Raw genomic sequence first — 27,655 nt, forward strand, 5'->3', positions numbered from 1 at the left:
GTAGGAGGAGTGAGGAACAGGAGGCAAACTGAAGCGCCCTGCAATCCTCGGTGGTGGAAGGACATGCGCCAAATTTCTATCCGCCTCAGGCCCATCCGCCACTGCATTTACCCAGTGTGCCGTTAGGGAGATATAACGCCCCTGACCGTGCTTACTGGTCCACGTATCGGTAGTTAGGTGGACCTTGCCAGAGATGGCGTTGCGCAGTGCACACCTGATTTTTTCCCCCACTTGGTTGTGCAGGGAAGGGATTGCTTGCCTGGAAAAGTAGTGGCGGCTGGGCACGACGTACTGTGGGACAGCCACCGACATAAGGTTTTTAAAACTGTGCGTCTCCACCAGACGGAATGACAGCATTTCAAAGGCCAAGAATTTTGAAATGCTGGCATTCAGGGCCAGGGATCACGGGTGGGTAGGGGGGTACTTCCTCTTCCTCTCAAGTGTTTGGGAGATGGAAAGCTGAACACTTCCACGGGACATTGTGGAGATGGTTGGTGACCCAGGTGGTGGTGTTGCTGACAGATCCTCTGTTTGCGGGGTGGCAGGTGCCGGTATCACTACAGATGTGGCTGGAGCGGCCGAGACTGCAGCAGAAGAGGAAGCAGGATGAGCCAGTGACGTTTCTTGGTTTTGAAGGTGTCTACTCCACTGCAGCTCGTGCTTTGCACTTAGATGCCTGATCATGCAGGTTGTGCTCAGGTTGAGAAGGTTTATGCCTCGCTTCAGGCTCTGATTGCACAGGGTGCAAACCACTCGTGTCCTGTCATCAGCACATTTTCTAAAGAACTTCCACGCTAGAGAACTCCTTTGAGCTGACTTTGGTGCGCTCATTCCCTTGCTGCGTTGGGCAGTAGCGGGCGTAGTGTCTAGGGCACGGCCGCTCCTCTTCTGCACCCTGCTCCCTCTTCTGCTGTGCTGGTGGCTCTGTGCGACCACCGCCTCTTCCTCCAAACTACTCAGGTCACCTGCATGACGTTCATTCCATGTGGGGTCGAGGACCTCATCGTCCTCCACATCATCTTCCACCCAGTCTTCACCCCTGCCCTCCTTGTCGGTCTCCACAATGCTGAACGCCGCAGCAGTTGGCACCTGCGTTTCGTCATCATCGGAGACGTGCTGCGATGGTCCTTGCATGTACTCATCTTGAGAAATAAGTGGTTGGGCATCGCTGCACTCAATCTCTTCAACTTCTGGGGCAGGGCTAGGTGGATGGCCCTGGGAAACCCTGCTGAGTCCTCAAAAAGAACAAGAGACTGCTGTATGGATTGGGGCTCAGACTGCTTGCCTGATTTCCAAGGGGGTGAGGTGAAAGACGATTGGACATTGGCTGCAGGTGCCAACTCTGACCTTTCTGCAGTAGACTGGGTGGGAGACAATGTGAAGGAACTGGAGGCACTGTCAGCAACCCAATCTACTATCGCCTGTACTTCTTCAGGCCTCATCACGTCTAGAGGCGCATTATGCCCTACCAAATACTGATGCAGGTTCTGTCGCCTACTCACACTTGTGGAAGGTGTTTCACTTGTGCGTGTAGCTGGCACAGATCGACCACGTCCTCTCCTTGCAACAGGAGCTCTACCAGCAGCACCACGACCCAGGCCACAGCCCCTATTTGACGGTCTCCTCATATTTCTGTAATTTATGATCTTGCCCTAGAAAGGTGTTTATTGAATAGCGGAACAAAACAACAACAGTATCGCACGGGTGTATCTGACAGTCAAATATGCAAACTATGCCGCAATTTAATGTTTTTTACCCCAAAAGGGTGTATATTGAATAGCGGAATAGGAAAAAGGATAAAAAAACGGTGTATCTCACACGTACAAACACAGACTAGGCCCCGATTAAAATTTTTTGTACCCTAAAGGGAGGAAGAGGAGTAGGAGGAGTTGGGAACAGGAGGCAAACTGAAGCGCCCTGCAATCCTTGGCGGTGGAAGGAGATGCGCCAAACAAATTTAAAAGGTGTATCTCACACGTACCGATACAGACTATGCTGTAATTTAATTTTCTTACACTCCAAAAGGGTGTATATTGAATAGCGGAATAGGAAAAATGTTATAATACGGTGTATCTCACACGTACAAACACAGACTAGGCCCCGATTACAATTTTTTGTACCCTAAAGGCAGGATGAGGAAGAGGAGTAGGAGGAGTTGGGAACAGGAGGCAAACTGAAGCGCCCTGCAATCCTCGGCGGTAGAAGGAGATGCGCCAAACAAATTTAAAAAGGTGTATCTCACATGTACCGATACAGACTATCCCGCAATTAAATTTTTTACCCTCAAACAGGGTGTATATTGAATAGCGGAATAGGACAAATTTTTACAAAACGGTGTATCTCACACGTACAAACACCAACTAGGCCCCGATTACAATTTTTTGTACCCTAAAGGCAGGATGAGGAAGAGGAGTAGGAGGAGTTGGGAACAGGAGGCAAACTGAAGCGCCCTGCAATCCTCGGCGGTAGAAGGAGATGCGCCAAACAAATTTAAAAAGGTGTATCTCACATGTACCGATACAGACTATCCCGCAATTTAATTTTTTACACTCAAACAGGGTGTATATTGAATAGCGGAATAGGACAAATTTTACAAAACGGTGTATCTCACACGTACAAACACCAACTAGGCCGCGATTACAATTTTTTTGTACCCTAAAGGCAGGATGAGGAAGAGGAGTAGGAGGAGTTGGGAACAGGAGCCAAACTGAAGCGCCCTGCAATCCTCGGCGGTAGAAGGAGATGCGCCAAACAAATTTAAAAAGGTGTATCTCACATGTACCGGTACAGACTATCCTGCAATTTAATTTTTTACACTCAAACAGGGTGTATATTGAATAGCGGAATAGGACAAATTTTACAAAACGGTGTATCTCACACGTACAAACACAATCTAGGCCCCGATTACAATTTTTTGTACCCTAAAGGCAGGATGAGGAGTAGGAGGAGTTCGGAACAGGCAGGAGGCAGACTGAAGCACCCTCAAATCCTCGGCAGTATGAGATGCGCCCCAAAAATTGGAAAGGTGTATCTCACACGTACCGACACAGACTATCCCGCAATTTAATTGATCCCCAAAGGTTTTTATTGAATAGCGGAATAGGAAATATGATCAAAAAAAGTGTATGTATCTCACACGTACAGAAGCACACTAGGCCCCAATTACTATTGTTTGTACCCCTAAAAGGCTGGATGAGGAGTAGGAGGAGTTTGGAACAGGCAGCACCCTCAAATCTTCAGAAGTATGAGATGAACCCCAAAAACTTGGAAAGGTGGATCTCACACGTACCAACACAAACTATCCCGCAATTTAATTGATCCCCAAAGGTTTTTATTGAATAGCGGAATAGGAAATATGATCAAAAAAAGTGTATGTATCTCACACGTACAGAAGCACACTAGGCCCCAATTACTATTGTTTGTACCCCTAAAAGGCTGGAGGAGGAGTAGGAGGAGTTTGGAACAGGCAGCACCCTCAAATCTTCAGAAGTATGAGATGAACCCCAAAAACTTGGAAAGGTGGATCTCACACGTACCAACACAAACTATCCCGCAATTTAATTGATCCCCAAAGGTTTTTATTGAATAGCGGAATAGGAAATATGATCAAAAAAAGTGTATGTATCTCACACGTACAAAACCACACTAGGCCCCAATTACTATTGTTTGTACCCCTAAAAGGCTGAATGAGGAGTAGGAGGAGTATGGAACAGGCAGCACCCTCAAATCTTCAGAAGTATGAGATGAACCCCAAAAACTTGGAAAGGTGGATCTCACACGTACCAACACAAACTATCCCGCAATTTAATTGATCCCCAAAGGTTTTTATTGAATAGCGGAATAGGAAATATGATCAAAAAAAGTGTATGTATCTCACACGTACAAAACCACACTAGGCCCCAATTACTATTGTTTGTACCCCTAAAAGGCTGAATGAGGAGTAGGAGGAGTATGGAACAGGCAGCACCCTCAAATCTTCAGAAATATGAGATGAACCCCAAAAACTTGGAAAGGTGGATCTCACACGTACCAACACAAACTATCCCGCAATTTATCCAAAAAAGGAGCAAGTAGGCGGGGCACTACGAGGGACTATAAACACCTGCTCAACCGGCGCTAAAATACAAGTACCTTAAAATCTATTATATAAAAGATATATGAATGCTTGATACAAACAATATATCTAACAAAGCTGCTGCTATAAATAAAATGACATACAATAGAGGTGCATATATAATAATATCACAAACAAGATATACTACAACGCACTAGCAGCGCTAAGAGCATAAAAAAATATATAATATAAATGCAGTCCACTGGGATAAAGTCCATGTGCTCATATGATCATGCAATGTGCCCAGAATATTCTCTCCTGACAATCCAAGGACGTGAGTATGTTGGTGAATACACCGGACCCTCCACCTCACCAATGTGCTCCCCCAAATCAGAAACACTCACCAGAAATCTGGTCAACAAGCGCCTGTAACATCAGCCTATCACAGGCTTAGAAACGATCTCCTCAGAAATTAACCAGGAGCGCCGGCACTTGAACCGTCTCAATCAGATCAATTCTTGTGATATACCCACAGGAGGTTCCAATCAAACAGGGGTGGTACATGTGGAAATAATAACTCACATAGGGCAATATTGCATGGCTAAAACACCGCTTTAATATCCAAAAGAATACCCCCAGTAGCTGATGCACTTACAAATTAACAGAACAAAGCAAGCTTGTCATAAAAGATGAGGCATAACCTGCGTGCAGAGGCCGGTCCCGGTAGTAGCAGTTCGCCGCTGGTACCAAGCGATGGCGAGCCTCGGGTGCAGCATCGGACGCCGGTCTGCCTCGTGACCGCGTGACCACGGCCTCTGCACGCAGGTTATGCCTCATCTTTTATGACAAGCTTGCTTTGTTCTGTTAATTTGTAAGTGCATCAGCTACTGGGGGTATTCTTTTGGATATTAAAGCGGTGTTTTAGCCATGCAATATTGCCCTATGTGAGTTATTATTTCCACATGTACCACCCCTGTTTGATTGGAACCTCCTGTGGGTATATCACAAGAATTGATCTGATTGAGACGGTTCAAGTGCCGGCGCTCCTGGTTAATTTCTGAGGAGATCGTTTCTAAGCCTGTGATAGGCTGATGTTACAGGCGCTTGTTGACCAGATTTCTGGTGAGTGTTTCTGATTTGGGGGAGCACATTGGTGAGGTGGAGGGTCCGGTGTATTCACCAACATACTCACGTCCTTGGATTGTCAGGAGAGAATATTCTGGGCACATTGCATGATCATATGAGCACATGGACTTTATCCCAGTGGACTGCATTTATATTATATATTTTTTTATGCTCTTAGCGCTGCTAGTGCGTTGTAGTATATCTTGTTTGTGATATTATTATATATGCACCTCTATTGTATATCCCGCAATTTAATTGATCCCCAAAGGTTTTTATTGAATAGCGGAATAGGAAATATGATCAAAAAAAGTGTATGTATCTCACACGTACAGAAGCACACTAGGCCCCAATTACTATTGTTTATACCCCTAAAAGGCTGAATGAGGAGTAGGAGGAGTATGGAACAGGCAGCACCCTCAAATCTTCAGAAGTATGAGATGAACCCCAAAAACTTGGAAAGGTGGATCTCACACGTACCAACACAAACTATCCCGCAATTTAATTGATCCCCAAAGGTTTTTATTGAATAGCGGAATAGGAAATATGATCAAAAAAAGTGTATGTATCTCACACGTACAAAACCACACTAGGCCCCAATTACTATTGTTTGTACCCCTAAAAGGCTGAATGAGGAGTAGGAGGAGTATGGAAAAGGCAGCACCCTCAAATCTTCAGAAGTATGAGATGAACCCCAAAAACTTGGAAAGGTGGATCTCACACGTACCAACACAAACTATCCCGCAATTTAATTGATCCCCAAAGGTTTTTATTGAATAGCGGAATAGGAAATATGATCAAAAAAAGTGTATGTATCTCACACGTACAGAAGCACACTAGGCCCCAATTACTATTGTTTGTACCCCTAAAAGGCTGAATGAGGAGTAGGAGGAGTATGGAACAGGCAGCACCCTCAAATCTTCAGAAGTATGAGATGAACCCCAAAAACTTGGAAAGGTGGATCTCACACGTACCAACACAAACTATCCTGCAATTTAATTGATCCCTAAAGGTTTTTATTGAATAGCGGAATAGGAAATATGATCAAAAAAAGTGTATGTATCTCACACGTACAGAAGCACACTAGGCCCCAATTACTATTGTTTGTACCCCTAAAAGGCTGAATGAGGAGTAGGAGGAGTATGGAACAGGCAGCACCCTCAAATCTTCAGAAGTATGAAATGAACCCCAAAAACTTGGAAAGGTGGATCTCACACGTACCAACACAAACTATCCCGCAATTTAATTGATCCCCAAAGGTTTTTATTGAATAGCGGAATAGGAAATATGATCAAAAAAAGTGTATGTATCTCACACGTACAAAACCACACTAGGCCCCAATTACTATTGTTTGTACCCCTAAAAGGCTGAATGAGAGTAGGAGGAGTATGGAACAGGCAGCACCCTCAAATCTTCAGAAGTATGAGATGAACCCCAAAAACTTGGAAAGGTGGATCTCACACGTACCAACACAAACTATCCTGCAATTTAATTGATCCCCAAAGGTTTTTATTGAATAGCGGAATAGGAAATATGATCGAAAAAAGTGTATGTATCTCACACGTACAAAACCACACTAGGCCCCAATTACTATTGTTTGTACCCCTAAAAGGCTGAATGAGGAGTAGGAGGAGTATGGAACAGGCAGCACCCTCAAATCTTCAGAAGTATGAGATGAACCCCAAAAACTTGGAAAGGTGGATCTCACACGTACCAACACAAACTATCCCGCAATTTAATTGATCCCCAAAGGTTTTTATTGAATAGTGGAATAGGAAATATGATCAAAAAAAGTGTATTTATCTCACACGTACAAAACCACACTAGGCCCCAATTACTATTGTTTGTACCCCTAAAAGGCTGAATGAGGAGTAGGAGGAGTATGGAACAGGCAGCACCCTCAAATCTTCAGAAGTATGAGATGAACCCCAAAAACCCCAAATATCATTCAGCTCTGCTGCAGGCCACAATTTAATTGTTTTTTTAACCCAAGGCTGTATATTGAATAGTGGAATAGAAAAAAAGTGTATGATTTTTGAAACCACTCAATAATAGCACATGTGAACTGAACACAGCAGTGTATGATCAGTCAGCACAGCACAGCTGAAGGAAAAACGCTGCACACAGTGCCTGATAGAAAAATACTTTTCTCCCTCCTCCTCAGTGGGCAAAAAAGATTGTGTTCACTGCACCCCAAAAAGATTGTGTTCACTGCACCCCAAAAAGATTGTGTTCACTGCACCCCAAAAAGATTGTGTTCACTGCACCCCACACACAGCAAAATGGATGTGGACCACTGACACCTGCCTATCTCCTATCCCACCCCACACAGCAATATCGATTGTAGTTTGTAGAACACACTGACCCTAAAAATCAGCAGACTCTCTCCCTAAAAGGATTGATAAGATCGTAGATCGGTCACTGCAAACCCCACCCCACACAGCAATATCGATTGTAGTTTGTAGAACACACTGACCCTAAAAATCAGCAGACTCTCTCCCTTAAAGGATTGATAAGATCGTAGATCGGTCACTGCAAACCCCACACCACACAGCAATATCGATTGTAGTTTGTAGAACACACTGACCCTAAAAATCAGCAAACTCTCTCCCTAAAAGGATTGATAAGATCGTAGATCGGTCACTGCAAACCCCACCCCACACAGCAATATCGATTGTAGTTTGTAGAACACACTGACCCTAAAAATCAGCAGACTCTCTCCCTAAAAGGATTGATAAGATCGTAGATCAGTCACTGCAAACCCCACCCCACACAGCAATATCGATTGTAGTTTGTAGAACACACTGACCCTAAAAATCAGCAGACTCTCTCCCTAAAAGGATTGATAAGATCGTAGATCGGTCACTGCAAACCCTTCCCACACAGCAAAATCGATCGTAGAAAACTGACCCTAAAAATCAGCAGACTCTCTCCCGAAAATGCCTACAACTCGCCCTGCCTAACACACTCCGACCTGTCCCTCAATTCTATCCGGACACAAATGTTTTTTTTTTCCCTTCTGTCCCTAATCAGCAGCCAGCACGTTGATGTGTGCTCTTTCCCTGAACTAAACAGCAGAATGACGCCGCAGCGGCGCTGCCTCGAACTTATAAAGACATGGTCACATGCTTCAGACGGCCAATCACAGCTACTAATACATTTGTAGGCATGGCTGGGATGGCTTAAGGCACACCAGTTAAACGCTTGTTGATTGGCTGTTGAAAGCCCGCCATGAAAAGCGCGCCAAAGCATGCAAAACCTGGAAATAAAATGACCGAACACGGATTTTTACCCGAACATACAGTAAAGTTTTCGGGTCCGTGTTCGGGTAACAAAAATCCAATTATTCGGTACGAACACGAATAATACAGTCCATGTTCGCTCAACCCTAATGTTTGCATTTTTCAGTTTTTTTGTCCAATCAGTTAAAAATTCTCTATTTATATACCACATTTACACTTACTGGACATTGTATTAGGTACACCTTGCTAGTACCGGGTTGGACCCTTTTTTGCCTTCAGAACTGCCTTAATTCTCTTTGGAAATGATTCAACAAGGGTTTGGAAACATTCCTCATATATTTTGGTTCATATTGACATGATAGCATCAACCGGTTGCTGCAGATTTGTCTATGATGCAAATCTCCCATTCCACCACATTCAAAATATGCTCTATTGGATTAAGATCTGGTGACTGTGGAGGCCATTGAAGTACAGCGAAATCATAGTCAGGTTTAAGAAATTAATTTAAGATGATTTGAGCTTTGTGACATGGTGCATTGTCCTGCTGGAAGTAGCCATCAGAAAATAGGTACACTGTACTCATAAAGGGATGGACATGGTCAGCAGCAATACTCAGGTAGGCCATGACGTTTAAACAATGCTAAATTGGTACTAAGGGGCCCAAAGTGTGCCAAGAAAATATCCCCCACACCATTACACCACCACCCTGAGCTGTTGATAAAAGGCAGGATGGATCCATGCTTTCATGTGGTTTACGCCAAATTCTGACCCTACCATCTAAATTCGGCAGCTGAAATCGAGACTCTTCAGACCAGGCCACGTTTTTCCAATCTTTTATTGTCCACTTTTGGTGAGGTTGTGCGAATTGTAGCCTCAGTTTCCTGTTCACCACTGACAGGAGTGGCACCTGGTGTGGTCTTCTGCTTCTGCTGGGCTACATCTGCTTCAAGGTTTGATGTGTTGTACGTTCAGAGATGGTATTCTGCATACCTTAGTTGTAACAAGTGGTTATTTTGACTTGCCGTTGCCTTTCTATCATTTCTGCCCAATCTTCTCTGACACAACTGCTGCTCACTAGATATTTTCTCTTTTTTGACCATTCTCTGTAAACCCTAGAGATGGCTTTGCGTGAAAATCCCAGTAGATCAGCAGTTTTTGAAATACTCAGACCAGCTTGTCTGGCACCAGCAATCCATTCTGATGCTCAGTTTGAACTTCTGCAAGTTGTCTTCACCTTACCTAAATGACTAAATGTATTTAATTGCTGCCATGTGATTGGCTGTTTATCAATTTGTGTTACCGAGCAATTGAACAGATATACCTAATAAAATGGCCACTGAGTGTACATAGAAACATTTGGATGTTAGTCTAAACAGCTAATATTAGTCCCTTTACCTTATTTGTATACTGTATGTATTCCCAAATTATATTGTAGCATTAAAGTTAATTCTAGCTTTCAAGTATGAGGCCACTGAATAAGATAGGTATTTTGTTCTTTACCTCGACCTTCCAAAGGGTCTGACACACCAGGTTGAGTGTAAAAGCACAGCAAATAATTCATTTTACCCAATAACAGTGCTGTATCAAAAGCAGGCACCAAACCAGTTAGCAAACGTAATCTTAATGTGTTATCACTCAGTAAAGTTGATAACCAAGCAAATAGACTGCCAATTGTGGTAACATAATTCAGCATACAAAATGGCTAACAGTAAGGTCTCATGCACACTAGACATTTTTACAGCTGCTTCTAGGAGCATCTGACATTTTTTTTCCTTCTTCTAAATGCCCCTCCATGTTACCCTATGTATCCATGCACACAAAGGCTTTTAGCAGCGTTTAGTGGCAGGAGCTTTTAGAGGCAAGAAAAAAAAAAAAGGATTGCCAGTGCAGAGTTGGGGGAGAAAAAACGCTTGAAGCTACTAACAGCTGCTAGAAGCTGCTAACAACTTCTAAAAGCTGCTAAACGTTAGTGCTTGAGCATTAGTTCATTTCAATGACCAAATGACTAAATCATTTATCCTGGCCAATGAAATTAATTAACGTCCAAGAGCTTGAAGCCTGTAAAAGCTCCGTAATACTTGTAAACGCTTAAGGCATTTTTTTCTGTAAAAACACTGCTGGCTTCTAGGAGAGTTAAATAAATGTCCTGTGTGCATGAGGCCTAAGACCGCATTCACACTGCAGCGGCACGACTTCGGGGGCGACCTGTGAAGTCCCGTGCACCGCGACTTCGGCGCGACTTGCACGGACTTCATATAATGAATGTCTATGCAAGTCGCTCCGAGGTCGCCCCGAAGTAGTACAGGACCCTTTTTCTAAGTCGGAGCGACTTGTGTCGCTTCTATTAGAACGGGTCCTGTAGCACCGCATGGACCGCGAGGGACCGCGACTTGTCAGGCTGACAAGTCACCTGACAAGTCGCGGTAGTGTGAATGGAGCCTAAGGGCTAAGCATAAAACCACATGTTACGTCCAGGTCAACATAAACAGTAGCAGCGCCACTTGAAGTGCAACAGTGAGCAGCAATAAAGCTTGATCTAACAAATGGCTGGAACTATACATCCTGTGACTATACATCCAGTGCGCACTAATGGCAGCTATGCTAGGCATAAACCAACTGGGTATGCACAGTCCATAGAAGTTAGAAAATGGGAAAAGAGAACAAAGCAGACTTGCTTTATGATTTTACGGGGGGGGGGGGGCAGTCCTTTATGATGTTCTTCTACCGATAATCATTAGGGCCCTTTATTAAGTGTTTTAGGACTTAACGACAGTTTCAGACTAATAAGCACATCTCAGCTCCCGCGCTGCAAAGAGGAAGCAGTCTGTACAGCAGTTTGGTACAAAGCTATTCCACCACTCTCCCACTAATTCTCCCTCTGCTAACTGGAGGGGATAATACACCAACGTTCAGCGCAGCAGTAGAAAGTGAAAGTAAAAGGGACTAAAGAGGACAATGGGTTTATTTACCAAAGTTGGAGAGTGCAAAATCTGGTGCAGCTGTGCATGGTAGCCACTCAGCTTCTAACTTCAGCTTTTTCAATTAGGTTATGACATTAAAATCTGGAAGCTGAATGGTTTCTATGAAGACCCGCATCAGATTTTGCACTCTCCAGTTTTAGTAAATGAACCCCAATGTCTACTTCTCCATGTTTTTGTAGTACAGTACATGGCTGCAGATGGTAATTATGAATTGATGTTTTCATCACAGCCCTGCACATCAGCTTTTAGCACCATTTTCTATACTTATTTTGTGTGTTCATTTTTGTTTTACATTTTTGTCACTCTGACAATTTAGGGAAATACTACTTAGATTTTGGGTTTATTTTCTAAACACTAAAGATAGCTCTGTTATAGCTCCTGGGGACTTCAGCTGAGTAAGCTCCTTCCTAAAAATCAAAGAAACATTATGTATTTCTTCCTAGAAATCCTTGCTCTATGAGACCTATTTGCGATGGCCACAGCAAGTTGCAAAGATCATATCGCTTGAGTCCTGAAAGCATATAGAAAAATCTAACAGTGTTTCAGCTTACCAGCAACACCCAAAAACTGACTTTTGTGTAGACTGCCTCTCTAACAAACCATTTAGGGAGTATATACAGTATATCCTATTGTTATTGTCTTTTATTCAGGTTTGTAATAATATAATTAGCTTTGAAAATAAATGGTAATCTTAGGGTTTTCTGGGTTTTAGATGCTGACCAGGACAGCAGCCCTCGTACAGCTATCGGCTCTGACATAGAGGACACTAAACCTATCAATTTAGGTAAGTGAGTATCTTAGTGTATTCTGCTTACATCTAGCCACCCTGTTTAGTGTTGGTTAAAAGTGTGTTTTGCATGCATTCCTATTTGTGAGTTTTTGATATCTGTCACAGCTGTTTTGTCTCTGCAGATATGACAGATTTCCAAGAGAGTTTTGTCACTTCTGGTGTTTTCAGCGTCACAGAATTAATACAAGTGTCGAGAAGTAAGTAATATTATGAGGGGTTGTCTTGTCTTCGCCTGGGAGAATATGTATATCTACTTACGTATATACAGTACTGGAAACACAGGCTGGATATTCATAGATCCTGGGTTATAGGCTGGTACTTTCAGGTGACTGGACACTGGAAAAAGTTTGTTGGACATGCCCCCCTGGGTGTACCCATATAACTGTACCCTACTCCGTAAGACCTGTTTTTTCTCATGTCCTAAGGTGATTGACCTCTTCCCCCTTACAGAGATATCATTTGCTTCACTAGTTTGTTATTTTACTTCAGATTCTTCAATGAACTCTTCAGTCCATCCCCCATTTTCTTCTAATTCAGCAGTTGAAGCAGTGCATCCAGATCGGTGCAACCTTGGTGTAACCTTGGGAGCTGTACATGGACCCTATGCTTTGTGGATGGCCTGTAATGTTGCTTCTGTCACAGGATCCTTCTTAGGGTTCCAGCTCGGCACTTAATTAAACACATGTATTTAACCTGAGGGTGCTATGCAGGTCCAGGACCATGGTCCATCCAGACACTGAAGACCCATCCAGGGGTATGCTCACCATAACGGGTGAAGCCTGCAACCTGTATAGGAACCAGCAATGTGGACAGATAAGACAGAATCTCACTGCATCTCTGATTATTGCTCTAAACAAATGGGACTGTGTTTGGATCGTATTTACACTACAGTGTAAACTTTTCAAACTTGGCGCTAAAACTGAACCACTTAGCCTGAGGTGGATGATCAGATGTTACAGCTCACCACAGGTTGCACATTTTATCACCACTTTTGCCTAAAGCCACAAGAACTTGCTGTGCACTCCTTCTTGGGGTTATGAACCCCAGCTGCATGGGTTCACAGCCAGATGCAGAATCCAAACAGGGAAGACCGCTCTAGGTGAGGCTGGAATCAGGTGCCGGTCGGATCCGCAATCCAGGATAGCTTCAAACAACAATTTGTCCTGCACTCACAGTGTGTATCTGTATTTGCCAATTCGATTGATGTGGAATAAAGACACTCCTTTTTTGAAACTTATCGGAAGTGCGGTCATTCCTTTTGTTGTTCACAGCCAGATGCACCATCCCCAGGAGGTGAGGGAGGAATAGGTGGAAAAGAAAATGTAGGAGCCAATCTGGTAGGAGGCTTCTGCAGGCACTCCTTAAACAATGGTCTTTCCCTGAGCCTAGTATTGATCAAAATCAGTAAGGAAATGAGAGCCTCAAGCTCGTCAGGGAGATCCTTGGCCTCAATCTTGTCCTTCAATGCATCGGAGAGACCATGAGAGAAGACAGCCACCAGAGCCTCATTATTCCAGCCCACCTCTGCTGCCAGGATACAAAATTAGATGGTATACTCGGCAACAGTTCATATACCCTGTTGAATGGACAGAAGCAGCTTAGCAGCAGAGGGAGCGCGAGCAGGCACATTGAATACCCTACGAAAGGAGGCAACAATACTCGGGTAATCGAGTATTACAGGATTATCGTTCTTCCATTAGGGATTCGCCCAGGGAAAGGTCTTGTCCGAGAGCAACGAGATTAGGAAGCCCACGTTGGACTTGTCAGAGGGAAACTCCTGAGGAACCATCTAAAAATAAATGCCCACTTTGTTTAGAAAGCCACGACACTGACTCGGTTCACCTCCATAGCACTGTGGGAGGGGGGATGAATCACTCATCCCCCTTGATAACAGTGACTGCGGTTGCAGAAGTGGCAACAGGAGCAGCAGTGGGTGCAACAACAGGAGGAACCACCGGCTTAGCAGCACCAGGAGCAAGGTGTGCTGTGCGTGCAAACAACGTCTTAGCGAAGTGACCCAAAAGGTGACCTTGTTGATCAAGCTTGGCACCCAGCATGGGGAGCCTAGGAGCTCATGCATTGTCAGGATTCATGGTCCTTGTGTACTGTCAGGGTGCCAGGAAACCAGACCACATGAGGATGCAGGTAAAATAAAGCAGTTTATTGTAGAAAACAACAATAATCGCACAGCAACAGTGAGGAAAAAAGAGCAGGAACAAGCCGGGGTCAAGTCCAGGAGCGGGTAGTCATTCAAGCCGGGGTCGGGTCCAGAAGTGGGTAGTCAGCCGATCTCGGGTCTTCAGCCGATGCCGGGTCGAGAGTCAGGAGAGTCTTCAACCAAGCCAGGTCATACATGGAGGAGCACTGAGAACAGAAGACTGCTAGCAGAGATGCACCTTGGAGCACAAACACAAGGGCAAGGACTGCAACCCATCAGGTCATAGATATAGTCAGGTTTGCAGCATCATCAATGTGCGATGCCCAGGCAGCAGGAAGTGATGATGTAATCAGAGTCTATAAGAGGCAGCAGTCTGCACATGTCCAAGATGGCTGCAAATTGGAGGGCAAGGTAAGACCTCGTCACTATACCAAAACCCAGCATGAGTATTTACCCTATCCTGGCCCCAAAATCCCTAAATACTGTACCATTAAAAATTCCAACATTTTTCATGGAATCCACAAGATCAGTTATTGCCCTTCTGGGATATTTGCCATCAGTAGACATTTAAGTTGTCCATTTTCTACACTTTGCAGTAGGATACAACAGCTTTGAGTTTGTTATTCTGCCATTGGGCCTATCCCCTAGAGTATTCACAAAGTCCTCACACCTCTTCTTGCCCTTCTAAGAACTCAGGGCATCCAGGTCACAGGTTATCTAGATGACCTTCTAAAGGACTCATCTTCCATCTATCTGCAAACATTGACAGGACAATTCAGATTCTTCAGGCGTTTTGTTGGGTGATAAACTTCCAGAAATACAATCACCAACCTTCTCTTTGCCTGGAATACTTGGGTCTGATCCTAGACACATCCCAAACGCTTTGCTACCAGAGAAGAAACTGCTTTCTCGCTCACACTCAGGATGTAAGGTCAAAGAGGCATCCCCCTGTGAGATTCTCCATGAGAGTGCTAGGCCACATAGTAGACTCCTTCGAGGCTGTTCCATTACCCCATTTCTTTGGAGTCCTCTCCTACACAACATCTTGTTGGCTTAGAACACGCAGGCTCCTTCTCTCTACCTACTTTTGCTCCTGTAAAGCCAAACAAGGAATTCACTAGCTTGGAGGATCTCCTGCCCAGCCTTAACAATGTGGACACCTTCCTTCCATATCACTTAAAAGTGATATTGACAGATGCCAGCCTTTTAGCCTGGGAAGGAGTGTTCTAGCAACTCACAGTTCAGGAAACATGGTTATCGGTGGAAGCCAAGCTCCCCATCAACATTCTGGAGCTCTGAGCAATAGGAATAGCTCTTCAGCACTGGACACCCTCTTTTGCAAGGACACCCAATCAGGTTGCAATCAGACTACGCCACCACTATGTCTTATACCAACCACAAGGGGACTTCAGGACCCATGCAGCCATAAAGGAGGCAAGCCAGATCCTCTCTTGGATGGAGAAACACTGTCCAGTGATCTTTGCCATCCACTAGAGCTGCACCATTAATCATTAAAAAATCGCAATCTTTATCCCCCCCCCCCCCCCTCAAGATCTTAAAACTGAATTTCCTCGATTCATACAGTGCAGAGCTGTTCTCTGCTCACTCACAGCTGTCAAAAAAAAAAACGGCTCCAGCAAATGTTTATTAACATTGTTAATGCTGCGAGATAACTATAAACGTGTTTTACAATGTATCATTTTGTTCTTTTAGATCAAAGGAATGAACTTCCGTCTGTAAAGGAGGGCAGTTTAACTTCTTAAAGACTAAGCCTTTTTCTGACGCTTGTTGCTTACAAGTTAAAATCAGTATTAATTGCTAGAAAATTACTTAGAACCCCCAAACATTAAATATATATTTTTGTTTTTTTTATCAGAGACCCTAAAGAATAAAATGGAGTTCACTGAAGTCTTTTATGTCATGCTGTATTTGCGCAGTGGTCTTTCAAACACAGCTTTTTGGGAAAAATACACTTTAATTAATTAACCTTCCTAGTGGTATTCCCGAGCGTGGCTCGGGGTTAAATTTCAGAGCCAAAAGCGGTAACCCCAAGCCACACTCGGGGTACCGCCAGAAGCATCGCTGGATCCTGTAAAAGAGATTTCTTACCTTGTCACCGGAATCCAGCGATGTGTCCGGCGGTGTCTAGCGACGGTTCTTCCTTCCGATCGTCTCCGTGCCCCGGCTTCCGTCTCCTGCGACGTGACGTTCGCAGGGGGTGGAACCGGCGGAAAATTCAAATGTAAAAACACACCAAACACACTGATACCATTCAAAATAAAATAAAATCACATTAGTTTGCCCCCCAGTGCCCTTTCCTGCAGTTTTACTGTACTTTTTATGTAAATATATATATATATATATATATATATATATATATATATATATATATATATATATATACACACACAGTATATATATATATATAAATATACATATATATATATATATATATATATATATATATATATATACGTATACTGTATGTATATATATATATATATATATATATATATATATATATATATACGTAATTCTTGTGAATGAGCAGCCCAAACCAACTGTATACATTATATATATATATATATATATATATATATATATATATATATATAATATATGTATACATACATATATATATATATATAATAAATGTATACAGTTGGTTTGGGCTGCTCATTCACAAGAATTACATGCAAAATAATGGTACCGCTTTCAGCACCTAAAATCCAAAAGAATCATACCGCCAGGTAGGTTAAAAAAAAACTAAACAGTAAAGTCGGTCCAATTTTTTTGTATATTGTGAAAGATGATGTTACGCCAAGAATCGTGATCTTTATTCTAAGCAAAAAAAATTGATATCCAGAATCGTGCAACTCTACCATCCACATCCCAGAGTGGTCAGCTAGAAGATGGATTACCTCCGCCATCATTGCCTGGACGAAAGGGGAATAGTTTCATCCCCCCAGAGATCTTCAACCTCATATGTAAGACATTGGGGATCTTAACCTCCAGATTTAACAACAAGTTACCTCTGTTTGTGGCCAGGATTAAGGATTCTCTAGCACTAGCATGCCATGATAATTCCTTGGTCTCAGTTCAGGCTACTTTAAGTTTTCCTTCAATTGCGATATCTACCTCACCTGCTCCACAAAATTGAGCAAGATAAAAAGCTGGTACACAGACATACTCAGACGACTAGCAGATGACCCCCGGCCCCTTCCCAACAAGTCAGACCAGTTGTCTTTGCTAAAAGCAAGAAAATTTACTTCCAGAAAGATCTTTTGTTGTACCTGCAAATCCTACTTTGTCTGGTGTGAGCAAAGGCACTTAAATGCCAGAAAATACTCTGGCCTTCCTACAATCAGGAATTTACCAGAACTTGGGTTTCTGCATTGTCTATTCTTTTTTAAAAGTCTTTGGCCTCTCTTTCCTTGTCAAAACTTTTATTAAAGGTGTATCTAGAATCAGGTCCCCCTTACAGCGCGCTAGGCTTCCTTAGTACCTCAGTCTGGTTCCCTCTACCCTGCAGAAAGCACCCTTTGAACCATTAGGGAAATGCCCTTAGATAATCTTTCTTGCAAAATGGCCTTCTTGGTTGCTATCACATATGTCAGATATGTCTCTTCTAAGAAGACATTCCTCATTCTTCACAAAGACAAGGTGGTCTTATGCCCAAGATCGTCTTTTTTTTCCTTAAAGAACCTCAATAAAGATATAGAGGTTGATTAACTAAAAGCAAATAGACTGTGCGCTTTGCAAGTTTAGAGTTGCTCCAGAGCTTAGTAAATCAGGGAAAGCTCTGCTGACTTCCATCATCCAATAATATGCGAGCAAAAATGCTGTTTTTTATTTTCCCTGCATGTGATTAGGTATTCTTTACAAAGTGAAGTTTTTCCTCTTTTACTTAGCTCTAGAGCAATTGCACTGCACAAGTGCACAGTCTATTTCCCTTTAATAAATCAAGCCCATAAGTCTTGCACTTTTGTGCACTGCCCCAAAGCACCCAAAGAAAATTGCTCTTCACTGCCTAGATGTAGTCAGAGCCATCAAAGTCTACCTCAAAGCATCAACTTCGTCCTACTCTCCAGACCTTACAAGGAACATCTTTCTTTCAAGCCCACCATCAATAGATAGATAAGATAAATCAACATCAGAACTTACATTCTTGGGCCCAATTCACACTTTGCATAGCAGGAACGTGAGTTTCCGGTCTTGTTCTCTTTCGCATTTTTTCTTCACATTTACGCGCATTGCACTTTAGTGGGATGCCCTATGTGCAAAAAATGTGCGAAAAAAGCTCCATAACCCTCTTGGCTGTTGAACGTGGCCAAGAGGGTTGGCCCCTCACTAAAACACGTCTGTTAACTGTGCTTGGGGTGTGATTATCAATTAATAGCACCACAAGCGCAATGTGTGTTTGAACCTTATTTATGAAACGCATGGCAAAACATGCGCTTTGCTGCGTGTTCTGGGAGCATTAAGTGTGAATGCGGCCTTAGAAACAAAGCTCCTCCTGCACTTTTAGGCGTTTATTCTCTGCTATAGTATGATTTATATGAATGAAGGAGCTAGGCTGATAGGACAGACATAGTCAGGCACACTTGAGGAGTTCCTGTCATGAAAAAGATGAGACTCTGGTTGTGTTATTGTTCTTGTTTTTATTGTTCTATTGCTGCACAGTCAATGTCTGTGTTTGTGTAACAAGATCTCTTTTGCACATACAGTATATATTTTCTTTTCTGCTGTTGCTTTGTCTTAGTTTTCATGTTGCTAATAGAGTGTATATTAAGATAAGTCTTTTTTCCTTTAATGTGACATGTTTTACTTGCAGCCCCAGTTGTGTCTGGAACAGGCCCCAATTTCTCTCTAGGAGAGCTACAGGGACACCTGGCGTATGATTTAAACCCTGCGGGAACTGGCATGAGAAGGACCCTCCCTAGCACGTCATCAAGTGGGTATGTTGTCTCAAGTTTTAGAAATGTGTAACCAGGCCTCAAATTTTCCTGCTCGCATTTTTCAAGTGGAAAATGATTGAGGGCGAGTGTGGGGCTGCCTCGGGAGCCGTTCTCCCAGCGATCGCCCAGGGAAAGAGAGAGGAGAGGAAGAGGAAAGCCGGCCGGATCATCACAGAGCGGGAATCGCCCCACTGTAACAGCTTTTATTTGAATTGCCAGGCGTTCGCCGTAACACACACAGCACCGGCTCCTTTGATAGACAGAACATGGGTCCAATGCCGGGATGTATGACGTCTATCATAGGAGCCGATCCAAGAGACAGTGATGTGTGTATTGGCGGGCACCCGGAAATTCAAATGAAAACTTTTACAGCGGGCGATCGCCGCTCTGTGATTATCGGGCCGTCTTTCCTATTCCTCTCTTTTTTTTCCCCCTGCACTGGTCAGGCTGCATTGACAGGCACAGGTGAGGCTGCATTGACTGGCACAGTTGAGGCTGCATTGACGAGCACAGGTAAGGCTGCATTGATGGGCTCAAGTGAGACTGCATTGAGGGGCACACATTAGGGCTGCATTAATGGGCACAGGTGAGGCGGCATTGTTGGGCACTGATCAGGCTGCATTGATGGACACAGGTGAGGTTACATTCAAGGGCACACATGAGGCTGAATTGATTTGCACTGATCAGGCTTCATTGATGGGCACAGGTGAGGTTGCTTTGATGGACACTGGTGAGGCTGCATTGATGGGCACAGGGGAGGTTGCATTGATGGGCACATGTGAGGCTACATTGATGAGCAAAGGGGAGGCTGCATTGATGGGCACATATGAGACTGCATTGATGGGCACTGATCAGGCTGCATTGATGGGCACAGATGAGGTTGCATTGATAGGCACTGGTGAGGCTGCATTCATGAGCACTGGTGAGGGGGCATTGATGGGCACTGATGAGGCTGCATTGATGGGCACATGTGATGTTGCATTGATGGGCACTGGTGAGGCTGCATTGAAGGGCACTGGTGAGGCTGCATTTATGGGCACTGGTGAGGCTGCATTCATGGGCACTGATCAGGCTGCACTGATGGGCACTGGTGAGGCTGCACTGACCAAGGCAGCACTGATAAGCTTCACTGATGATGCTGCACTGATGGGCACTGATAGGCTGCATTGATGGGCACTGATGAGGCTGCACTGATGAGGTTTCACTGATGGGCACTGATGAGGAGGCACTGATGAGGCAGCAATGATAAGCTTCACTGATGATGCTGCACTGATGGGCACTGATAGGCTGCATTGATGGGCACTAATAAATTTGTTATTAATATTTATTCTTGTAACTTCTGCATTCATGCAAAAACATTTAACAGTGTCATTTTATGAGATAATTTATGAGAGTGTATTTAGGGGCGGGGCAAGGTAGGGGTTGAGTGGGGCAACTGGTGGCGAGTAACTCTTAAGGCCTGGCTAGTAGCTCAGAACATGAAATTTTGAGCCCTGTGTAACTATTATCTCTATCATGAGTTTTGAAAATCTTTCTTTTGAGGCCTTGCCTGTCAAAATCTGGTGACAGTTTTTTACCCCACACCTAAAATACAGCTCTTTTTGACTGTATACCAAATAATATACATAGTTTACAGTAAGATCATTCTAATATTAAAACACATATTTTAAGTAAAATACATTAACTTACCGAGAGAGACTGCAGTTCAGAAAACACATGTTAAAGAGAGGTTGTACTGGCAACTGCCATAACAGAAGAACCTGCCATGTGGAGAAATGACTATGTAGATTGAGATCGCCGTAAGCAGAGGGACCCAAGCACTGCAGTCAACCCAAATTGGGAAAGAAACAGGTAATTTTGCAGTGCAGCTCTGCAACTAAGTAAATTGCTTCGGGTAGTAGTAATGTTACTCCACTATGTCACCAATGTTCCCACAACTCGTGTACCTTGTGTACATGTATATTTAATATGTAAAGTAAGTTGTTATGTAAGGTATTATGTAAGTACCTCTACATTAGAATACCAAAGTGGTTCTAAAGCCTAAAGGTTTTATACCTTAATGCATTCTATGCATTAATAGTAAAAAAAAACTTTTGTGTCACAGGATGCCCCCTCTCGCCCCCTCTCACCCCCCCCCCCCCCTTCCCTTATACTTACCCTCGCCTGATCTCGATCCAGAGCTGTGCATGAGAGCAGCAGCCCTCTCTGCTTTCTTCCTCCTCACAGGCCAGTATCTTTATTGCCCTCTCACCCCTTCTTATACTTACCTGAGTTCTTCCTTGATCCAGTGCTGTACCCCTCTATAGTGGTTCTCCCTGCTCTCACAGGCTTTGCTGAGGCCGCAGGAGCCATTGGTCAGTCAAATTCTGTGATGAGGGAGCAGGAGGTGGTGCTGAGTCACGCTAGCTGTGTCAATATACACAGATAGGACAGCTCAGGATTAAGCCTGCACAAGTGTCCCTAAAGCGGCTTTCCATGGGGGCAATCGGCAGGGAATTACCAGAAGAGAAGGATCAGGGCTGCCCTGTGTGTTATTTTATTTAAAAAAATAAAGCTTTACAGTCGCTTTAAGTGTTTTACATGATGTACAAGTTTGTGATAGAGATAGATTAGTTTGTGATAGAGTACAAGTTCGATGTAGAAATGCATGTTTGAGACAAGTTTAAAGTGATTATAAAGTCAAAATTCTTCTTACCTGCTTGGTGCAATAGAATTGCACAAAGTGGCCCCAATCCTTATCTTCTGGGGTCCCCCGCTGGTGCTCCTGACTCCTCTTCTTATGATGGCACACCTGTAGGCTCAATCCATTGCCTGCTGCTGCTGTCAATCAAATTCTGTGACGAGGGGGCAGGGCCGAGTTGCACTGTCTGTGTCTTCAAGCCCACACGAGTGCCCCCATAGGAAGCGACTTACTTATGGGGACACTCACTGAAGAGGAGGATCCAGGAGCACCAGCGGGGGACCCCAATAGAAGAGGACTGGGGCTACTCTGTGCAAAACCATTGCAGAGAGCATGTAAGTTTAACATGTTAATTTAAAAAAAATAGAGGCTTACAGTCACTTTAATGCAGGTAATGCATTAAGGTAAAAATGTATGTGCTTTAGAACCACTTGAAAGTGACCCTGTTACTTGTAAACAAAGCTTGAGTTATAAATTAAGAGCATGTATAGTTTTCGTTCTGGTTGCCTGTATCTTCAGGCTCATCCTATTCAACAGCTCCAAGTATGTAAATACCTGCTCTTCCCATCATAGGCTGTGGTTCCTCCCACAGGCTTAAATGTCGCTACATGACATTTCGAGTTTAGAGACATGGGTCATACAAAAGAGAAGTATGCATGTTTTTTTATACAGTTTGAGCTTTGTTTATGGGTGTCCCTGTGGTGACAGGGTAACTTTAACCACTTGCCGACCCACCGCCCCTGTATGTCGTTTTGTGTAGTAGACGGTGTGGGCCGGCCACCCGCGATCGCTTCCCATAGAGACAGAATGGCTGTCTGTCTATGTAAGCAACGCAGACCGCCGTTCTGTCACAGATGAACACAGGGATCCTGTGTTCCTGCTATTCAGGAACACAGATCTCTATGTTCATGTAGTGAGTCTATCTCCCACACAGTTAGAAAGCATCCCTTAGGCATAGATTTAACCCTTTGATCGCCCCTTGTGTAAACTCCTTCCCTGCCAGTGTCATTAGTACAGTAACAGTGCAAATTTATAGCACTAATTACTGTAGTAATGTCACTGGTTCCCTCAGAAGTGTCAGTTAGGTGTCTGACCTGTCTGCCGCAATGTCGCAGTCCCGCTAATATTCGCTGATTGCTGCCATTACTAATAAAAAAAAAAAATCCATAAATCTATCCCCTAGTTTAAAGACGAGATAACTTTTGCGCAAACCAATCAATATAAACTGTTTGTGATTTTTTTTTTACCAAAAATTTGTGGCCGAATACACATTGGCCTAACTTGATGAAAAAAATTAGATTTTACATTTTTTTTTTTTAATGGCTGTGTTTTATAGCAGAAAGTAAAAAATATTGTTGAGGTGATCAAATACCACCAAAAGAAAGCTCTATTTGTGGGAAAAAAGGATATCAGTTTTATTTGGGTTCAGCGTCGCATGACTACACAGTTGTCAGTTAACCACTTGCCCACTGGGCACTTAAACCCCCTTCCTAACCAGACCAATTTTCAGCTTTCAGTGCTCTCACATTTTGAATGACAATTACTCAGTCATGCAACACTGTCCCCATATGAAATTTTCATCCTTTTTTTCACACAAACAGAGCTTTCTTTTGGTGGTATTTAATCATAATTGGGTTTTTTATTTTTTGCGCTATAAGTGAAAAAAAACGAAAATTTTGTAAAAAAAATGCATTTTTCTTCATTTTGGTTTTAAATTTTGCAAATTTAGTCATTTTTCTTCATAAATTTTGACTAAAATTTATACTGCTACATATCTTTAGTAAAAATAACCCAAATAAGTATACATTTTTTGGTCTTTGTGAAGGTTATAGAGTCTACAAGCTAAGGCGCCAATCATTGAAAATTGATCACACCTAAAGTACTGACGGCCTATCTCATTTCTTGAGACCCTAACAAGTCAGGACAGTACAAATACCCCCCAAATGACCCCTTTTTGGAAAGTAGACATTCCAAGGTATTTAGTAAGAGGCATGGTGAGTTTTTTGAAGTTGTATTTTTTTCCCACAATTCTTTGCAAAATGAAGATTAAAAAAAAAATATATATTTTTTTCACAAAATGGTCATATTACAGGCATACTTGCAACTACATCCCAAAATACATTCTGCTACTCCTCCTGAGTATGGCAATACCACATGTGTGACACTTTTCTACAGCCTGACCACATACAGAGGCCCAACATCCAAGGAGCACCGTCAGGCTTTCTAGAAGCAAAAATTACACATATAATTTTCTGTCGACCTATCACACTTTTGAAAGTCCTGGAGCACCAGGACAATGGAAACCCCCATAAAATGACCCCATTTTGGAAAGAAAACACCCCAACACATAATCTAGGAGGCATAATGAGTCTTTTGAACGTGTCATTTTTTTCCACAAGTTTTTGGAAAATGTGGAAAGAAAACCAAAACACATTTCTTTTTTACACAAAGTTGTCCATTTATAAGACATTTCTTACACATAGCATGCACATAGCAAAAATGACACCCCAAACGACATTCTGCCACTCCTCCTGAGTATGGCGATACCACATGTGTGACACTTTTCCACAGCCTGGCCACATACAGAGGCCCAACATGCAGGGAGCACCGTCATTTCCTGACTTCCCATTACAATTTTGTGAGGCACTGTAGGGCACTGATAAGCATTGTAGTGGCACTGATATGGCATGGATGTGGCCCGGATGAGCACTGATGTGGCACTGATGAGCACTGATGTGGCATGGATGCGGCACTGATGAGCACTAACGTGGCATGGATGTGGCACTGATGAGCACTGATGTGGCACGGATGAGCACTGACGTGGCATGGATGTGGCACTGATGAGCACTGACGTGGGATGGATGTGGCACTGATGAGCACTGATGTGGCATGGATTAGCCCTGACGTGGCATTGATGTGGCACGGATGAGCACTGACATGGCATGGATGAGGCACAGATGAGCACCCTGACGTGGCATGGATGTGACACAGATGAGCAGTGACACGGCATGAATGTGGCATTAATGTGGCATGGATGAGCACTGACGTGGCATGGATGTGACACGGATGAGCACTGACGTGGCATTGATGTGGCACAGATGAGCACTGACGTGGCATGGATGTGGCATGGATGAGCATTGATGTGGCACTGACGTGGCATGGATGTGGCACGGATGAGCACTGACGTGGCATGGATGTGTCACGGATGAGCACTGACGTGGCATTGATGTGGCACAGATGAGCACTGACGTGGCATGGATGTGGCATGGATGAGCACTGACGTGGCATGGATGTGGCACGGATGAGCACTGACGTGGCATTGATGTGGCACGGATGAGCACAGACGTGGCATTGATGTGGCATGGATGACCACTGACGTGGCATGGATGAGCACTGACGTGGCATTGATGTGGCACAGATGACCACTGACGTGGCACGGATGAGCACTGAAGTGGCATGGATGTGGCATGGATGAGCACTGACGTGGCATTGATGTGGCACTGACGTGGCATGGATGTGGCACGGATGAGCACTGACGTGGCATTGATGTGGCACGGATGAGCACTGATGTGGCATGGATGTGGCATGGATGAGCACTGACGTGACACGGATGAGCACTGAAGTGGCATGGATTTGGCACGGATTAGCACTGACGTGGCATGGATGTGGCACAGATGAGCACTGACGTGGCTTTGATGTGGCACAGATGTGGCATGGATGAGCACTGACATGGCATGGATGAGCACTGACGTGACATTGATGTGGCACGGATGACCACTGACGTGGCACGGATGAGCACTGAAGTGGCATGGATGTGGCACAGATGAGCACTGAGGTGGCATGGATGTGGCACGGATAAGCACTGACGTGGCATGGATGAGCACAGATGTGGGATGGATGTGGCATGGATGAGCACTAAGGTGGCATGGGTGGGCACAGACGTGTGATGGATGAGCACTGAGACAGCATGGGCAGGCACAGATGAGGCACGGATGAGGCATGGATGAGCACGGATGAGCATGGATGTGGCATGTGGCATGGATGAGCACTGAGGTGGCATGGGTGGGCATGGATGAGGCACGGATGATGCATGGATGAGGCACGGATGATGCATGGATGAGGCACGGATGATGCATGGATGGGGCACGGCTGAGGCACGGATGGGGCACAAATGAGGCACTGATGGGGCACTAATTGGGCACAATGAGGCAGAGGAGGCGTGCAGCTGCAGTTTCTCTCCTCGCGCGCTGTACCGATTGCTGTGTACAGTGTCCGAGGAGAGGAGAGAAATGAACCGGACATGCGCCGGTTTGTTGTGACGTGATCGCTCCGTCATTGGACGGATCGATCACGTGGTAAAGGACCGCTCTCATTGGCCCTTTACCACGATCCGTGTTGCGTCGGGTCCCCGGGACCCGGCGAGCATGGACACTCCCGTGTGCGCGCCCCAGGGGGCGCGGCGGGAGCGCGGTTCTGGGAGGACGTCCATGTACGCCCTCCCAGAACTAGACAACCACTTTGTGGCCGTGTTTTCACAATAGGCCGGTCGGAAAGTGGTTAAGGTAACGCAGTATCACAAAAATGGCCTGGTCATTAACCTTCCTAGCGGTATTCCCGAGTGTGGCTCGGGGTTACATTTCAGTGCCAAAAGCGGTAACCCCGAGCCACACTCAGGGTACCGCTAGGAAGATCACCGGATCCTGAAAGTGGGGTTACTTACCTTGTCACCGAGATCCATCGATGTATTCCGGCGTCCTCCCGATCCTCTGTGTGCCCCGGCTTCAGTCTCCTGTGACGTGATGCTCGCAGGGGGGTGGAACCGGCGGCAAAATCAAATGTAAAACACACCAAACACACTGATACAATGCAAAATAAAAAAAAAATCACATTAGTTTGCCCCCAAGTGCCCTTTCCTGCAGTTTTACTGTACTTTTTATGTATATATATATATATATATATATATATGCTGTAAACCTGCATTTACGTGCACTTATAGTGCAATGGTGTGTTGAATGTGGTCTTTTTGTAACGTTGTACAATTTGTCAGCTATATCAGCAGGGAGTCTCCCTCTCAGAATACAATAGTGCAGCGAGGGGATTCCTTCATCCGCCTCAAATGTGTGGATAGGGAAATTGGATCAATTTTTTTATACAACCCGCTGGCTGTACAAAAAAAAAAATGTCTCAGGTATGGGCAGCTTTAGTAATTTACAGTGTGAATCATTATTTACTACCTACGGTCTCCATTCACAATTTTTTTACAATTCTTTTCTGAGCCTATAGGTTTTAAAGCAGTTCTCCTCTCTGTAACAAAAAAATTAAGAGTCAGCAGCTACAGGATTAGTAGCTTCTCACCCCGGCTAGTTCTTCACTAGCCTTTGGGTTCCTGTCACTGGCATCTTAAGGTGTAAGCATCTGGCTGTGACAGCTTGTGGCTTCGCATGCGCAAGCTGCACTGTGTATCATAAGTGGGCATACAGTCTTCTGGGACCTGTGACATGTTCGAGAAGACTGCAGGGAGAAAGGGGGAGAGGAGAACTCCCTGTCTAAATTAGGTACCTGCTCCCCCCCCCCCCCCCCCCCAAAAAAAAAAAAAAAAATACATGCCAGGCGGGAGGAGGACTAATGCCCGAGCTTGGGGAACTGTGTCAAATGCTTTTGCAAAGTACA

The 27,655-nt window shown here is 44.2% G+C and overlaps 1 protein-coding gene across 4 annotated transcripts in view; it reads left to right on the forward strand.

The window, feature by feature from the left end:
- Positions 1–27,655, forward strand: part of NFIC (nuclear factor I C) — a 272,434-nt gene that overhangs the window by 164,032 nt on the left and 80,747 nt on the right. For all 4 annotated transcript variants that reach the window (XM_082243286.1, XM_082243287.1, XM_082243288.1 and 1 more), the window contains exons 3-5: positions 12,112–12,183; positions 12,312–12,386; positions 19,182–19,305. In XM_082243286.1, the coding sequence (XP_082099412.1) occupies positions 12,112–12,183; positions 12,312–12,386; positions 19,182–19,305 (271 nt within the window). The remainder of the gene's footprint in view (positions 1–12,111; positions 12,184–12,311; positions 12,387–19,181; positions 19,306–27,655) is intronic.

Source organism: Pelophylax lessonae, assembly GCF_965119305.1.
Source record: "Pelophylax lessonae genome assembly, chromosome: 1".
NCBI lineage: Eukaryota > Metazoa > Chordata > Amphibia > Anura > Ranidae > Pelophylax > Pelophylax lessonae.